This window comes from Pseudoliparis swirei, chromosome 23, assembly GCF_029220125.1.
Source record: "Pseudoliparis swirei isolate HS2019 ecotype Mariana Trench chromosome 23, NWPU_hadal_v1, whole genome shotgun sequence".
Taxonomy (NCBI): domain Eukaryota; kingdom Metazoa; phylum Chordata; class Actinopteri; order Perciformes; family Liparidae; genus Pseudoliparis; species Pseudoliparis swirei.
Genome location: NC_079410.1, coordinates 16,707,345 through 16,722,123, shown reverse-complemented (window position 1 = coordinate 16,722,123; position 14,779 = coordinate 16,707,345). Strand labels below are relative to the sequence as shown.

At 47.2% G+C, this 14,779-nt stretch overlaps 1 protein-coding gene across 4 annotated transcripts; it reads right to left on the bottom strand.

Annotated features, from left to right (window-relative positions):
- Positions 1-176: 176 nt before the first annotated feature.
- LOC130188340 (interleukin enhancer-binding factor 3 homolog) lies at positions 177-14,513 on the bottom strand. Of its 4 annotated transcripts, none has more exons than XM_056406646.1 (18): positions 14,443-14,513; positions 12,771-12,863; positions 11,659-11,882; positions 11,338-11,512; positions 10,266-10,413; positions 8,816-8,907; positions 7,686-7,781; positions 6,879-6,996; positions 6,693-6,790; positions 6,498-6,609; positions 6,241-6,354; positions 4,887-5,149; positions 4,613-4,792; positions 4,223-4,504; positions 3,680-3,809; positions 3,527-3,574; positions 1,643-2,074; positions 177-1,020 (listed from the first exon to the last, which is right to left on the bottom strand). In XM_056406646.1, the coding sequence occupies exons 2-18, from the start codon at positions 12,771-12,773 to the stop codon at positions 860-862; spliced, it is 2,676 nt and encodes an 891-aa protein (XP_056262621.1). In that variant the 5' UTR covers positions 12,774-12,863; positions 14,443-14,513; the 3' UTR covers positions 177-859. The 4 variants fall into 4 exon arrangements, with proteins under 4 accessions (XP_056262621.1, XP_056262622.1, XP_056262623.1 ...); XM_056406647.1 differs by having other exon boundaries at positions 4,887-5,092; XM_056406648.1 differs by lacking the exons at positions 177-1,020; positions 1,643-2,074 and adding an exon at positions 2,727-3,044.
- Positions 14,514-14,779: the final 266 nt, after the last annotated feature.

Sequence of the window (14,779 nt, the reverse complement as noted above, 5' to 3'; positions counted from 1 at the left end):
AAGTCACAACAAGTTGCTTTACTAAAACTCAGTTTGAGGTTTTTCGCCATTAATAAGAGCAAGTTCGGGTTGCCAGGTTTTGCTGGTGAGCCCTTAGTCAAGTAATTCATAGTTAATCTGGTCATTCATAATGAACTTAAAACTTTTAATCAATAGTATCAATTGTACAAACTGGATACTTTAAAGTCGAACTTTAATAAATTTCAAAATAAAAATCATTTCATACAAACACTTGGTTATACATTAACAGGAACAAATCCAACCCAATGAAAATGCTACATTGAGCAGAAATGTGAACTTATCAGAATGTAAGTTTATTTTCCGGTAAACTCCCCAAAAAAAAACATTCATTAAAATAACTACATCACATTAGGTAAATTACAAAATGAGCCGGAATTACAAGCAATGCAGAAACAGAACAAGCTATTCTCGCATTCTCATGAATTATTATTTAAAAAAAAGAAAATACAACAAGCGTTGTAGATTTTTACTAGTTTCACAGGAGAAAAGGAAACTGCCTGCGCCACACAGATCTTTAGAATGAAAAGGAAACAAAGTCAGAGACGGTGAGTAACTTGTGGAATCAGCCTTCCTCATATAGTGACGAAGAGGACTGGTAGCATAGATTTAAGAAGAAAAACCTAAAAACACAAGACTAAGCACTGACCGGACCACTGGAACAACCACGAAATTCAGCCGCAGCACGTCTCCGACTTTGAAAAGTTCAGACGTCTCCGTTTGTGCCCACGGAAAATCAAAACGCACAGAAGAAGCAAACAGGGGGGAGGGGGGGCAGAGAGCGCTGGCTCTTTGGAGACGGGAGACGCAGCGGCGTGCTGGAGTGCGGCGCGGTGAGAGTTTATCTGTACTGGTAGCTCATGCTGCCGTCCTCTCGGCCGTAGCCCACTGGGTTGTGGTACTGGGAGTGGTTGGTGCCAAAGCCCTGGTTGTTGTCGTTGTCGTCGTTTCCTCCTCCTCCCACACCTCCTTGTGAGTTGTAATTGGACTGGTTGTTGAAACCTAGCAGCAAAGTGTTTGGTAGTTGGTCAAAAGATTTCCCAAAAGAATAAACATAACATATTCTGTATTTTAACTTCATATCACTTTCACTTTGGACACTTTCATTTTTGTGCAATGCAAATACACTAAATTATTATTACCGTGCATATACTTTTATTCCGTCTGTATATCTAATTACATTACATTACACAGCACATGCTTTTGCTTTAAGCTTTTATCCAAACAGTAAGTGCATTTCAACCTAGAGTACAAACTAAGAACAACAAGAATACAGGAAGTAACATTTCCTCAACATAGTCGAACTATTACTATTGTATTCTTCTTACCGTTTACATTTTTTTATATTACTGCTCACTACCGAGTACCTGCTGCTGTAATCCTGGACTCAAAGGATTATCTCTTCTCATCTTAAGACTGAAAAACTGCAATTAATTATATTTTTGGTGACTTGTGGGGGAAAACGAGCGTTTAATAAATGATGCGTCGTTATAAACTACAGGAAGTGGGGAGGAAAATGTCGTAACGATGAAGTATAGCTTCACGTGAAAAGGATCTTGTTCGAAGAATATCTTCTCGCTATTACAAGAAACTGAGAAAGTAAAAATAATTAAAACCAACTCGCCTTCGTAGCTGTAGTCTTGGCTGCCTCCGGCCCCCCCGGTCACCTGGCTGGGATAGGCCGTGCTGTACGAGTATGCGCCCGCCCCCCCCTGGTTCTGGCTGAAAGTCTTCTTCCCCTGACCGTAGCCCTGGCCGAACTGGTTATAGGAGCCCTGCCCGGGGGGGTTGCTGCACTGGTACCCCCCGGTGGTCCCGCTGTTCGCCCCCAGGAGACTCGTGAAGGCGGCCTTCCCGCCCTTGTTCATAGGCTTCTTTTTGGCACTCTTTGTGGCGGACGGGGCGGTGTAGCCGCCATCGATCTGGTAATAGGAGCCGTAAGAGGCCTGAGAGGACCCCGGCCCCGGGCTGGTGGGGGGGCCGTCGCTGCCGCCGCCGCCACCCGACGGGCTGTTCGATGCCCCGGCTCCCCCGTTGGTGCCACTGTTGTTGTAATCTGGGGAGTAAGCACGGCACACATCTTAAAATGGGCACGACGTGTATTTAAAAAGCTACTAAATATACTCTACGTGTAATTAAGTCAGACCTGGAGTAACGGTCATGATGGGTGGCGTCACATTTATTCTTAAAAAAAACAAAGAAACATAAAAGCAACAAGTCGTCTCATCCCCAAACATTCAGATTCCATAATTCAGCAAGTATGTGTGCACAGTTAGTGGCAACAGCCTCAGTTCATCCATGCACACACACACACACACACACTAACAGTGTTGCCAATATGACACAGTAACGGCAGATTCTACATAATTTTTTTTTTTTTTTTAAAGACAGCTCAGTATCGTTTGGAAGTGACAGAATATTAGAATGAAATAAAGTCATGTTAAGATTCCTTTCAGTATTCTCATCGAAGTAAACAGTTTAGAGAGAGAGAGAGAGAGGGAGAGAGAGAGGGAGGGAGAGAGGGAGAGAGAGAGAGAGAGAGAGAGAGGACAGGCGGTTGCAGTGTTGACAATAATCCAGAAGTCAGTGTGTCGTCCAGCTCCCAGCAGCCTTCAGCGTGATCCACACAAACGGAAACAAATCCCAGAGCCCGGTCCGACACATGGAGGCAATCATAAATAAAATCAGCCCTGTGGTTTTAGTTCGGGGGCTCCAGGCAGTCAGGTGCATCCACAGTGTGCGACTTTTGTCTACACGCATGCAGTGGGGCAGATAGTCTCCCCCGAGGTGTCGGACGTGACAAGTGGAGAGGTGAGATGGGGTCGAAGGGGGAGGGGGGGGAGGGGTCACTTTATTCCCAGGGTTGTGGACTTGACGGTGAAGAGAGTTCATGATGCGGCTGGAACACTACTGACTATTGTCCTTTTTGTGTTATCCTTTTCTACAAGGACTGTTTTTGATTTCTAGTCTGGGGGAGATCTATGTTGCAAACTCGTGGTAGCCATAGCAGTCTGAGACAAAGTCACCTAAAGAGTGAGACAGGGCAGAGAAGGGGAAACAAATAAATCAAAATTAGGTTTCTTTATTTGGAAGGTTTTTTTCCTCTTTTTTCTCCCCTGCCATAAAACAGGCAGCTGTGCGACTCATTTGGTCAGATTAAGTTTGATCATTTTTTTTTTTTTGATTTCTCTGCTCCTGTCACGCTCGGGGAGGACAGTCCTCAGGACAGGCTGCCAGAGGGAAGAAAGGGGTTCTCATTTTACATTTCTCTGCTTAAAGCAGAGAAATGTAAAATCATTGAACTGGGAACGTCCCAACATGGTTTATCATTACGTGGTCTTCTAGAACACAACACTAGTCATACTGGTTCAGTCCGGGCCCGATGCACCTCCCCCCGCCCCCCAGGACACAACATCCACGTCTTACATGAAAGCGTAGCTGCAGCCCAGACAACGAGCAAACATCCAGTCAGACCAGGATAATCAGAATGGGTTAAATCAATACTCACTGTATCCGGAGACCGCGTTGTTTCCGTAGTTGTACGTTCCAAAGCCACCTGGCCGGATACAAAACTCACTTTAATATGCCGATTTGAACACTCATAATAATGATAATGTGTTCTCAGGAGTGCGCGTGTGCGACAGTCAAAAGGTATTTTTACCTCCTTGGTTGTAGCCTCCTCCGTTATTGAAGCCCCGCCCCTTTCCGCGACCTCGCCCTCTTCCTCGGCCCCTGGGCGGAGCAGTGTCACCGGCCCCGGAGGACCCCATCATGTTGAAGCCGGGCGTGTGCTGACGGGGACACACACACGTTATTGTTGACCTTCTTATATCAACGTTGAGCAGCCATTTCCCCTCCATCTAACGACCGTAATGTAACCCTGTAACGCCCAGTTACTTTATTATTTTAAGAAAAAAACAACTCTTTGGGCAATTTGGGTCCATTTAGTTTGAGTCATATTCAATACGACTGATTCCGCATGTAAGCAATCCACATATCTTAAGTTCACCGTCAGAAGCCAAATTGATAAATGTCTCAAATATTTAATATCATTTAAAAAAATCTATTTTACACGCACTAAAGAAATAATTGACTTTTGATTGATGGATATATCTATGTTTTATACTAGATGCACGTCCCCTGGCCAGAGGTCCGCAGCGTGTTTTCCCCGGCAGCATCGCGCCGTGGGGAGGTGACGTCGTACCATGGGCGGCCCTTTCTTCTTTTTGGCGGCCTCGGCCATGGAGCCCTCGGGGAAGAGGCGATCCAGAGCGGCCAGCGCCGCGTGGGCCTTGGCCACCTTCTTGTTGGACCCCGTGCCCTGAAACTTCTGGCCGTCGATCTCCACCTCCATGACGAAGCGCTTGTCGTGGCTGCCGCCGGTCTCGGAGATGAGCTCGTACTTCAGGCCGCGGCGCTTCTCGTTCAGCTCCATCACGGGGTTCTTGCCGTGCTTCGTGAGAATCGGTCCCTGTTGGCGAGCGTTCTGATGGCGACAGACACGGGGTCGGTGGAAAACGGGACACACAAAAAAGGCTAAAATTCCCCTCATGCGATCGTCACCCTCACACACGGGGGGGGGGAGCTTCTGTACCTCTGCGGCGTCCGTGGCGTCGGCGTTGGCCGGTGCTGCGGCGGCAGCAGCCGGGGCTTCGACCGGTGTTTTAACCGGTTTAAATTCCTCCACAGCGACAGGAACTTCCACCTCCTCCAGTTTCACCACCTCCGCCGCCTTCAGCTCCACTCCGGTGGGCAGACCCATGTCCTGGAGGACCTGCACACAACAAGCGTAGTTTAAAAAAAAAAAACTCACGTATAATAAAAAAGGGAAAAACAGACAGATTTACGTGTTCCCGCGCCGCGCTCACCTTTACGGCTACGTGCAGCTTGGCGGTGCGCTTGGAGGGACCGGACGCCTCGAAGGTCTTGCTGTCCACCTCCACGGACATCGTGAAGACCGGGACGTGGATCGGGCCGGTCTGAGAGAGCAGCTTGTACTGGAGACCCGGCTTCAGCTGGTTGAGCCTCATCAGAGCGTTCATGGCCTGGGGCGGCTCGGCCTTCTCCTCCGGAGCTTTCATCACAACAGAGTGTTTGCTATTATCACCCATCAGTTGATTCATCATCTCAACTGTAGAGTCAAAAGATTATGAAAACTCACAAGCTCTAAGAGGTGACATTTTTAAATTGCTTGTTATATCCAAAACTAAACGATTAATGCACGCTCAACCCGTCTAGAGCTGTAGCGTGGCCGCTTGGTTCTTTTCCTCTTTTTTTACAAATCACTAAATGTGTTAGAAAATGCCCTTTGTGTTAATTATTTTTGCACTTTATTAGTATTCGTCATTATTATTATGTCATAGATTCTTTAAACTGTTAGAACACAAAAGTAAAGTAACGTATTTGAATGCATCATCAGGTTTCTCTTTATAAACATTTTAAATGAACTATTACATTACAAGAAGGAAATTTAACCCATTTTACATCTTCTCAAAGCCGTCATACTTGTCCATGTTACAGGCCGTCATACGTGTCCATGTTACAGGCTGTCATACGTGTCCATGTTACAGGCCGTCATACGTGTCCATGTTACAGGCCGTCATACGTGTCCATGTTACAGGCTGTCATACTTGTCCATGTTACAGGCCGTCATACGTGTCCATGTTACAGGCCGTCATACGTGTCCATGTTACAGGCTGTCATACGTGTCCATGTTACAGGCCGTCATACGTGTCCATGTTACAGGCCGTCATACGTGTCCATGTTACAGGCTGTCATACGTGTCCATGTTACAGGCCGTCATACGTGTCCATGTTACAGGCTGTCATACGTGTCCATGTTACAGGCTGTTCTAGCCGTCTATGTTCCAGGCTGTTATTTTGGGGTCCAGAGGTTTCCCTATTTCCAACATCAAAGTATCATCTACAATGAAAATGCCACTCCAAGCCTCTCCCCTGCTGCTCTGCTCACTCCTCCCCCAGATGTAATCGTGCCACTAGTTTTGACCATTCACGTAATGTAATCGCTCTCGGTGTAAACTGATATAATTACGCCGATAGCACAAAAGGTCGAAGCGCTGCGGTACTTTGCACGTCGCTGTCTGTCGTGGGGTGAAGGCGCCACCGCTCTCCAAGAGTTAATTCAATAACCAACAAGGCAGATACGAGTTAGGAATGACTGTTTTCATTGGCTTTCAGCAAACTCAGCAGGAGGAGCACTCACATTTCTTCTGCAGCTTTTTCTTCTTCTTATTTGGACTCTTGTCATCGATTCCCTCCTCTTCCTCGATGGGCCGCTTCATTGGTGGGGCGTACGCCGTGCTGGGTGGGATTTGCACTGCGTCGCACACACACACACAAAAAAGGCATAAGAGCATGCGAGGCACCGAGGTGCGTTGCATCTATACACAGTACATCTTAAAACTAAAGAACCAACAATCAGGATGGTTTGAATCTCACAGGTGAGCCGGCCCGGTTTACCTGTGTAGTCAATAGGAGTCTCGCTGCGGGGTTTCTTGGGCATCTTTGAAGGGAGGGGATCCATCCCAAGCACTTTGTGAAGCTGTCCGAACGCCGACAGCCGCAAGGCATGCTGAAGACACAAGGAGGCGTTGGTCAGTTACGCGGTCACCGAAATCGGGAACACGCACACGGACCCGCCGTGGCCTCGCTCACCTGGGCGCTCGCTGTGATGTCTTCTCTCTGCTGGCAGTCCAAGTGGCCGATGGCGTCCGTGGCCTCCTTCTCGCACGGATCGGAGATTCCGGCCCCATCTATACCCAGTGCACACGACACTTAGAGAAAATACAAATAAAAAGTGGAACTTGAAATGTAAATTTAAAAAGAAGACACGTCACATACATATACCCGACATGAGGATGCCAGAAGCCAGACACTCCAGGACTCGGCGCAGAGCTTCCCCCGCCCCCATGGGCCGGTTCCCCGTGCCGATGGCCTTCTCACAGATCAGCTCCAGCGGCTGCAGAGCGGGAGAGAGACAGGTTGCTTGAGAAGAACATTTTTAAGCTCGGCCACGCAGACAGAGTTTAGGTCACTGCGTTAGACGTGACCTCAGCAGTTGAGCAACGTCTTATTTTTTGGTATCCAGGCAGAAAAGGGGCCATCAAAAGAAAATTATAACCATCTGATAATATAACTAGAACGGGCACTCGGTAGAGCGCATATCACAAGATTGGGCATTGAATTATGAACATTTCGGCATTAGTTGCATGCCAATTGGATACAAATTGACCGTACTATGGTAAAAAGAAGATGTTGACCGTTTCATGGCCTTGACCCCAAAATCTAATCAGATGGTCCCCGAATAATAACCAATCATCCCACCAAATGTCATGCGATTCAAGAAGATTTTGACCTTTTCATGACCTTGACGTTGACCTTTAACCCAATTGATCCCAAAATCTAATCAAATGGTCCCCGGATAATAACCAATCATCCCACAAAATGTCATGCAATTGGGTTTAAAACTTTTTGTTATGCGAGTAACACGCATACAAATAAATAAATAAATACACGGCGATCAAAACATAACCTTCCGCGCTTCAGGCAGCCACGTCAAAGTTGGGAACGCTTCCTCCTACATGGCCGTAGGTTCCCAGCCACAAGACCTCGCCGTATCGAGGCCGTGTTACGGCGGCGCTCACTCACCCAGCCACGGAGCGGCGCCCACGTGGGGACGCGGGCGCAGAGGTCCCGCAGGATCCGGATGACGATGACGCAGGAGCGCAGACCGTTGGCTCTGGCCTGAGGACAAAAGCAGGGAGGGGCACGGGGAGGACACGCGGCTTTAGTCGAGGACGACAGCGAGGCGCGAAGCAACGCAGACGTCGAAATAAACAAAAAGGGGAGATGTGTATTAAAAATGGAAGCCACACAGACTACAACAGCTGAGCGTTGTCGTTATGGTTATATTGCATGACAGAATGTTTGGAGATCCTGAATATGATCGGTCGCATTTGTAACCTCGATCCGACGGAACATGCTCGCAAATTAAGTTCAGGAGGTAAAGTGTGAATGAAGCCACCTCAAAACATCACGTGAGCTTTAATGTGCGACAAGGAAGATCTACCGTCATTAAAAAAAGGCGGCGATGAAGCCAGTGGTCACAAAAAATGAAAAGACCCACGGTGCAATATTATTGTTGATTTTGTGGCACACAGAGTGACAGAGAAGACAGAGAGCAGGAAGTGGAGGCCACATGCTCTGTACTCTTTCACTCCGTAACAATCAGAGCCGGAGACTGTTACGGCGTGAAGGACCAAAGGTGACACAGAACTAGAACGAGGTATCAACACGGCAGAACTAATTATACATGTCTCTCTTCAAAACTACAGAACGGGGTCACGGGGGTTCTACGAGCAGCTTATAGAAATGTGAAGACGACAACTCACACCAACACTAATATTGAAGAGATATTGCACCTGGACACAGGGTGTATTAGTCCCAGATTATTTGTGTTGTTGATTGAGTTGAGCAGATGCGAGGTAGACTACGGAAGTCAGGGACTAAAAAGCAGCATTGAACTTCTTTAAAGAAAAAGAAAAGAAGGCACTGCAGTAGAATCCAGTTAGCAAGACGACGCTACAACAGTGTAATGACAAAAGGTTTCCTAAGAAACGCACATCCAGATAGTCTCGTACTACTACAGTAGGTAGACTTCAAAAGAGGAAATAAAAACACACGGAACACCCAAATCAAAAGACAAAAGGACAAACAGCATTAAACCAAAACTCAACACTACTTCTGTTTTTAGAGACAAATAAAGACAAGATCCAAACCTGGAACCACTTAGCGTGGCGGAGAGACGCCAAGGCAGTTAGGCATTTCTGCCTGTCCAGAACTTCCGGGGGATCGTTGACTGAAAGCGATTCTATTGGCAGGTGGATAAGAAGACAAGGTACAGTTTGACCAAGGGGAGTTCTGTCAGCCGGCCAGGGGGAACACAGGCAGCCTTCCCAGACCAGGCAGGAAGGGGGAAGGGGAGGGGGACCCCTCCACTGCAGAACCACCAAGCGCTCTCAACCTCCCAGTTAATAGCGTTTTGTCTGACCCGGCACACAATGGTGGGACTTAAAACCCACCAGAACAACAGAGTTGTGAAGCGGGTGGTAACCTGACTAGACTAAAAGCGTCCCCGTCGAAGCTATACGTGCTTTTCTTTCATTACAGGCCAACGGGTCGCATCAAGTGGGAGGTTGTCTCTCCGTGGTTGCTTCAGGTTCTGCTTTTCCCCTTTCCGGCGTCAAACGGGAGGCAGAGCCCCTCCCCTTCGCCCCTACACTGGGTGTGCGCTGCACTTTGCCCCTTCCGAGACAGAGAGCGGCCAGTTGGTCAAAGGTCCAGCGTCCCTAAAAATTGACAAACTAGAAGGCTTGACAGAGAGAATCAGAATTGGAACCACAGGCAGAAGTTATCAGATGCACACAAAAGTGGGGTATCAAAACAAGTCCACACTGCAGCAAAACTGAAAGAAAGAAAAAAAACAATAAAGTAAAAGAAGGAGACCCAAACCGGGCATCACTGTTCGCCCAGGGCTACAGATACGACCGAGGTTCAACACCGGCTAAAAACAGGTCCTCGCTCCCACTTTCGAAAACAACGTCTTTGACGAAATTGCACAGCCAAAAACCGGCTTAGTGATTGTATACTTATTTAATGATGCGCTAGTCGGTGTCATTCTAAAGACTCGGGTGCGTTTTGGAGTGCGTCCCTCGTCGCCATCTGTAACCCTGAGCCTTCCCCGCTAATGAACATCAGGGGCGGTCAACAGCTCGATGTTGGGTCTAGCGCCCCAGGACAGCTTCCAACACTTGTTTTGCTTCTCATTTTTGCTGCAATGCGAACCGTCTACCATCAGTGATAAGAACACATGCAGACAAAGTGGTCTCTCTCCTTTTGGTTAAATTCTCAGTAAGCCTTCATTTTGTTGGTGACCTTGACAGTTAAGGGAGGGAAAGCCACGTCTTCAAAAGTCAGTAAGCTACCTGCCCTATACTGTATATTGGGCCATCAAAAATGTACAATTACATCACATGGAACTACGAGAGAGAGAGTCTAGAGCGCTTTAAGCATAGCCCAGTTTCATTACGTGACGGTGCATTCTTGTCCCCCCAGCTCCATTGAAGGCCCAATAAACAATATCTATCTCGCCTGGCTGCCGGCCGGGCCTCCCCGCTCGGAGGAGGCGGTGCTCAAGAAGCACTGGGGCCCTCGGGTGCCGCGGCTTACCTCCGGACAAGGCCTTCTCCACGTCCTCGCGGACCAGCGGGGAGGTCAGGTGGATGGTGAGGGTGAGGGGGGGCTCCTTGGTGTTCGTGATGACGATACTGGCCTCGGGGATATGCTGGGTGACCACGTACTCTTCTTCTGTGATCGCCTGTGAGAGCAAAGTGTTTAGGACACGACAAAGGAAGTCAATTGTTATTATTTTTGGTACCACATACATTTATATGAGGTACAACTAGGTCTGGAATCATGTCTGTGGTTTAATCTAGACTACTCCAGTCTCACGTCAACACAGACGATGAAGAGAGCCGGTCAGATGAATTGGCAGACTGATGTTCCAGTCGATTTATAGTTTACTGTATATGAAGAATGATAAACAAAATAGCTGTACAGAAATAGAGCTATATAGAGACAGTGTCCCCATTACATAGTTTTCCCACAAGAAGGCAGTGTAATGGTTATTTTGTTTAGCTGCAAGTCTCACTTATCCATGTTATAATTCTTCAATAACTAACTTATGTTGTGTGTTTTTTTGCGTCAAAAAATAAAATCTGTAACAACCTCACAACCAAAGCATCAGCTACTCACACAACATGTCACATTATTCATTACACTGAATTAAGCTTCGTGGTGGCGCACCTCGGTAACCACGGATACATAGCTCACTTATAAAAGCACCATTTACACATCTGTAGATTACACAAACGATTCATTTGTAGATGCTCTAGAAACAGGAGGCGTTCACGGAGTAAATAATTTGCAGCCAAACCAAATTGTTTACAGGATATTCAAATGTAGTTTTTGTAATGAGTCTAATAGGGCTACAGTAGCCCATGAACACGAGGTACGAGTTTACAGATAATTACAATCCCTCCTCGGCACTGTGGAGGTGGCTTTATGGCGCTTTGCCGGGTACACCTACAGTCTATGGGATTTTCTCTGGGGTGCACTCGTTGCTTTTGTTTGAGTAACGAAGCGCACAGAACAAAAAACGCCTCCGTTCGTCTGCGGAGGCCGTCGCCGCGACAACAAGAGCGGTTTATAAAAAAAAGCTTCAGCCGAGCCGCATTCTCACCTTGAGCCGCGCCACAAGGTTTTCAGACACTTTCTTCAGCAGATTGATGGTTGGCTTTTCCTTACAGAGGAGGACCAGCTCCAGGTCCAGGTCCCCCTTCAGTAGGAGGCCTTTGGCAACCAGGCCCACCCTCATGACGCCCCGCAGGGAGCGGGTGGCCTGATCTTTCTGCTCACTACCAAAAAAAACACACAGCGAACACATGGAAAACGCACAAGACAGACAAGAGAAAGAGAGCAGTGGTCAGAGAAGAGGAACTGAAACAAATCCTACTGGCCGACTCGTTTGTCCTACCAGCTGAACGTGAAGACATCTCCTCACCTTTCCTTATCGGTGTCTGCGCTGTCCAAGTCGGACATCGGGGGTACCTTCTCCTGCTTATCCAGCCAGTCGGAGACGGCCTTGAGGGCCCGCTCCGAGTGGGACACCATCTTTTGTACGCTCTCCAGCTCGTCTTGAGTTGGGTAGATGACCGAGTGTTTGGCCATGACGTGGCGGTCGTCGTTCATGAAGACGCGCATGGAGCGGTGGCGCATTGGAGGGGGCTGAGGAGCGAGAAGACACAAGATCAATATGAATGGAGACCATACCAGCCCGGGTTAGCACAAAACAATTTATTGCAGAAAACAAAAAAACAGACACTGTGCTTTCTGAATAATAAAACAAATCCGTAGTATTTACATAACACATGGACCTGTATCAAGGAAGCAAGACGACAGCCAACTGGACAGAAAATACACTTCAGACCATGTTGCAGTTTGGAAATGTTCAGTTATTTAAACAACTTAATTAATCCTGCTTTGACCTGCAAAACTCCAGTTCTCTTATCTTTGATTAATGAAAACCCCAAAGAAGAGCAACATGGTCTCACGTCTGGGTCAGGCTTCTAACACCAGGGATTATCGTGGAATAAGCCTACTATGAACTATTCATACACTCTGTCATATTCATTGAATGTATTTTAACTCTAAATCTGTCCTTCTGTACACATTACATCTATTGCATCTGTCCATCCTGGAGAGGGATCCTCCTCTGTTGCTCTCCTGAAGGTTTCTTCCCTTTTTTTCCCCCTGAAGGGTTATTTGGGAGTTTTTCCTGGTCCGATGTGAGGTTTTGGGACAGGGATGTCTATGTGGACAGATTATAAAGCACTCCGAGACAAATTAGTAATTTGTGAAATTGGGCTATACAAATAAAGTGAATTGAATTGAATTACCTAAACCCTGTGTGCACACAGGCAGCCAAAGCCAGCATGTGTTCCTCAAGCCCCAGGCAGACGGCAGAGAGACACTAGAAACCAGCCCTGTGGCTTAAATTAAAGGAGTTGCGTTTATTCATCCCGTTCCATGTGATATCCCATATGAAGCAAGCGTGTCCGCTGCTTTGGCGGCCAGCCTCATGTCAAACCGAGATGCTAGAAATGAAGTATTTACCATTGTTGCGAGAGAGACCGTGGCGACTCCCTTATCCAGTGAACCAGTGTTGAAAATGTCTTCTCGGCAGCCGATGACAATGTTGCAGTCCTTCTGTAAACAGGCGAGACAACAGGCACGAGTTTCAACATAACTTTAAAGTAGACGGGCAAATCTGCAGCCTACGAAAAACTAAGATATTTTAATTTCTGTACATGAGGCTTTTAACAATGAAGCGGGTAAAACACTTCACATTCAAGTGACTGACGATCTCCAGGGTTCTTACACATTTTGACCTATGGATTTCCATGACTTGAAACCAAATTTCCATGCCCAAACTGAAATCTCGTTATAAACATGAACAATTTAGAAAATGTTGCGTATTGTGAGCGTATGCCAGCTTATATTTTGAGCATCTTTCTTTAAAAAAACATATTGGTTATTTCAAACTCGCCGTAAATGAACATGTGATAACAAATTTCCATGACTTTTCCAAAACTTTTAGGATTTAAGTTTTTTTCCATGACTTTTCCAGGTTTTCCGTGACTGTACGAACCCTGAATCACTTATCCATCAATGAGATAAACGTGGTACTAGCGGAGGAATGTGGAGAGAGCAAGGCATGCCTCGAGGATTACAAACACACCCATACTTTCCTCGGCAGTAAAGCTGAAACGTGAAATAAATCTGACTTTCAAGCACACATTTCATATGTAGTGCAGTGTTAAAGTGAACTGGTGGTGTGATGAGTAAACACAGACAGTTAGGGCTGTGCTGTGCGATTGATCTCTGGGTAGAGGTCAACAAGTTCTACACGGACGACTGTCAATGTTTTGATTGTGCTCCTGTGCAGCAGCCACAACAACAACAACAACACCACCACGGTATCTGGGTGAACACATTAGTCAACAGCCTCATGCGGTAATCTAACACGCTCCGTTGTTTAACGTTAGGAGATCATCGGCAGCGTGTACATGTTCGGTTTAACGTCGCGTTGGTTTAACGTTGTGGTCTCGGGCCGACGAGGTAAAACAATAATAACGAGGATACACATCGCCCACGTTGCGTTTTAGTCAACAAGTTGCTGTCGCGTGCCACCAACACACACCTGTTAAACCGACACTGACACACGATTTGTATTTATTCCTGTATAGAGTGCGTCGTGGAGGAAGAGGTAGCCCGGCCGTGATGCGTCTCAGGCCCCGCGGCTCCCGTCAGGGGAATTTAAAAACAGACGCCATTTTACTTTGACTGGCCGCGGCTGCGAGCTAAAGCTAGCTCAAGCTAGCTACAGCAAACTAGCACCCAACCCCCCCGCAGAAAAGGCAAACGGCTCAACCGTTTAAAGCCTCACGACGCGCAGAAACACCTCACGGCGGTCGACTAAGCGACTACAAAGAAGTGCAAAGACGTCACGGGACGCTATGTTCCGGATACCGGGGCTGTCGAGCCAGAAAGCAAAATGGTCGAGGAGACGAGACCCCGTTGTAAAGCTCACCCTCCGCTCGCACTTAGCATGTTAGCTTTAGCCGAACAAAAGCTCAACCGACACACTTCTGACGCGCATATGAAATAAAGCGCCGCTCATAACCCGCTCGCAGGCTTCGTGGGTTCCCTGTGGCGCCCAACGACCACAACAACTACTAACTGCGTGTCTGTTAAGCGCTGAACGTGTGTGTTTATTCTCGCTCACCGGAGTGTCGTTGCTGTTAATGGACGGCTGCTGCACGCTCGCTCCCGGTCTCGGCCAGGAGTGTGCACGGAAACGCGCACGAGGGGAAAACGATGACGCTCATTGGACAGAGATTACTGGTGACTGCAACTGTGGCCAATGGGAACAAGGGGGGCGTGGCTACGAATGATTGATTGAATTGAATCGCCTCCATGCATGGCTCATTCATTTAACGGTGTGATATATATCGATATATATATCGATATATATATATATACTGTATATATACTGTATATATACATATTGTATCACATCTGTATATTCTTATTTCCTATAAGCGTGTTTGTCATTATAGTGT

Bases quoted from the DNA above. Each gene is read 5' to 3' on its own strand.
- LOC130188340 (XM_056406646.1), bottom strand. The intron at 6,997-7,685 runs GTGAGTGAGCGC...CCCGCTCTGCAG, and splicing joins GGGCGCCGCTCCGTGGCTGG to CCGCTGGAGCTGATCTGTGA. The intron at 4,505-4,612 runs GTACAGAAGCTC...TGTCGCCATCAG, and splicing joins ACGCCACGGACGCCGCAGAG to AACGCTCGCCAACAGGGACC.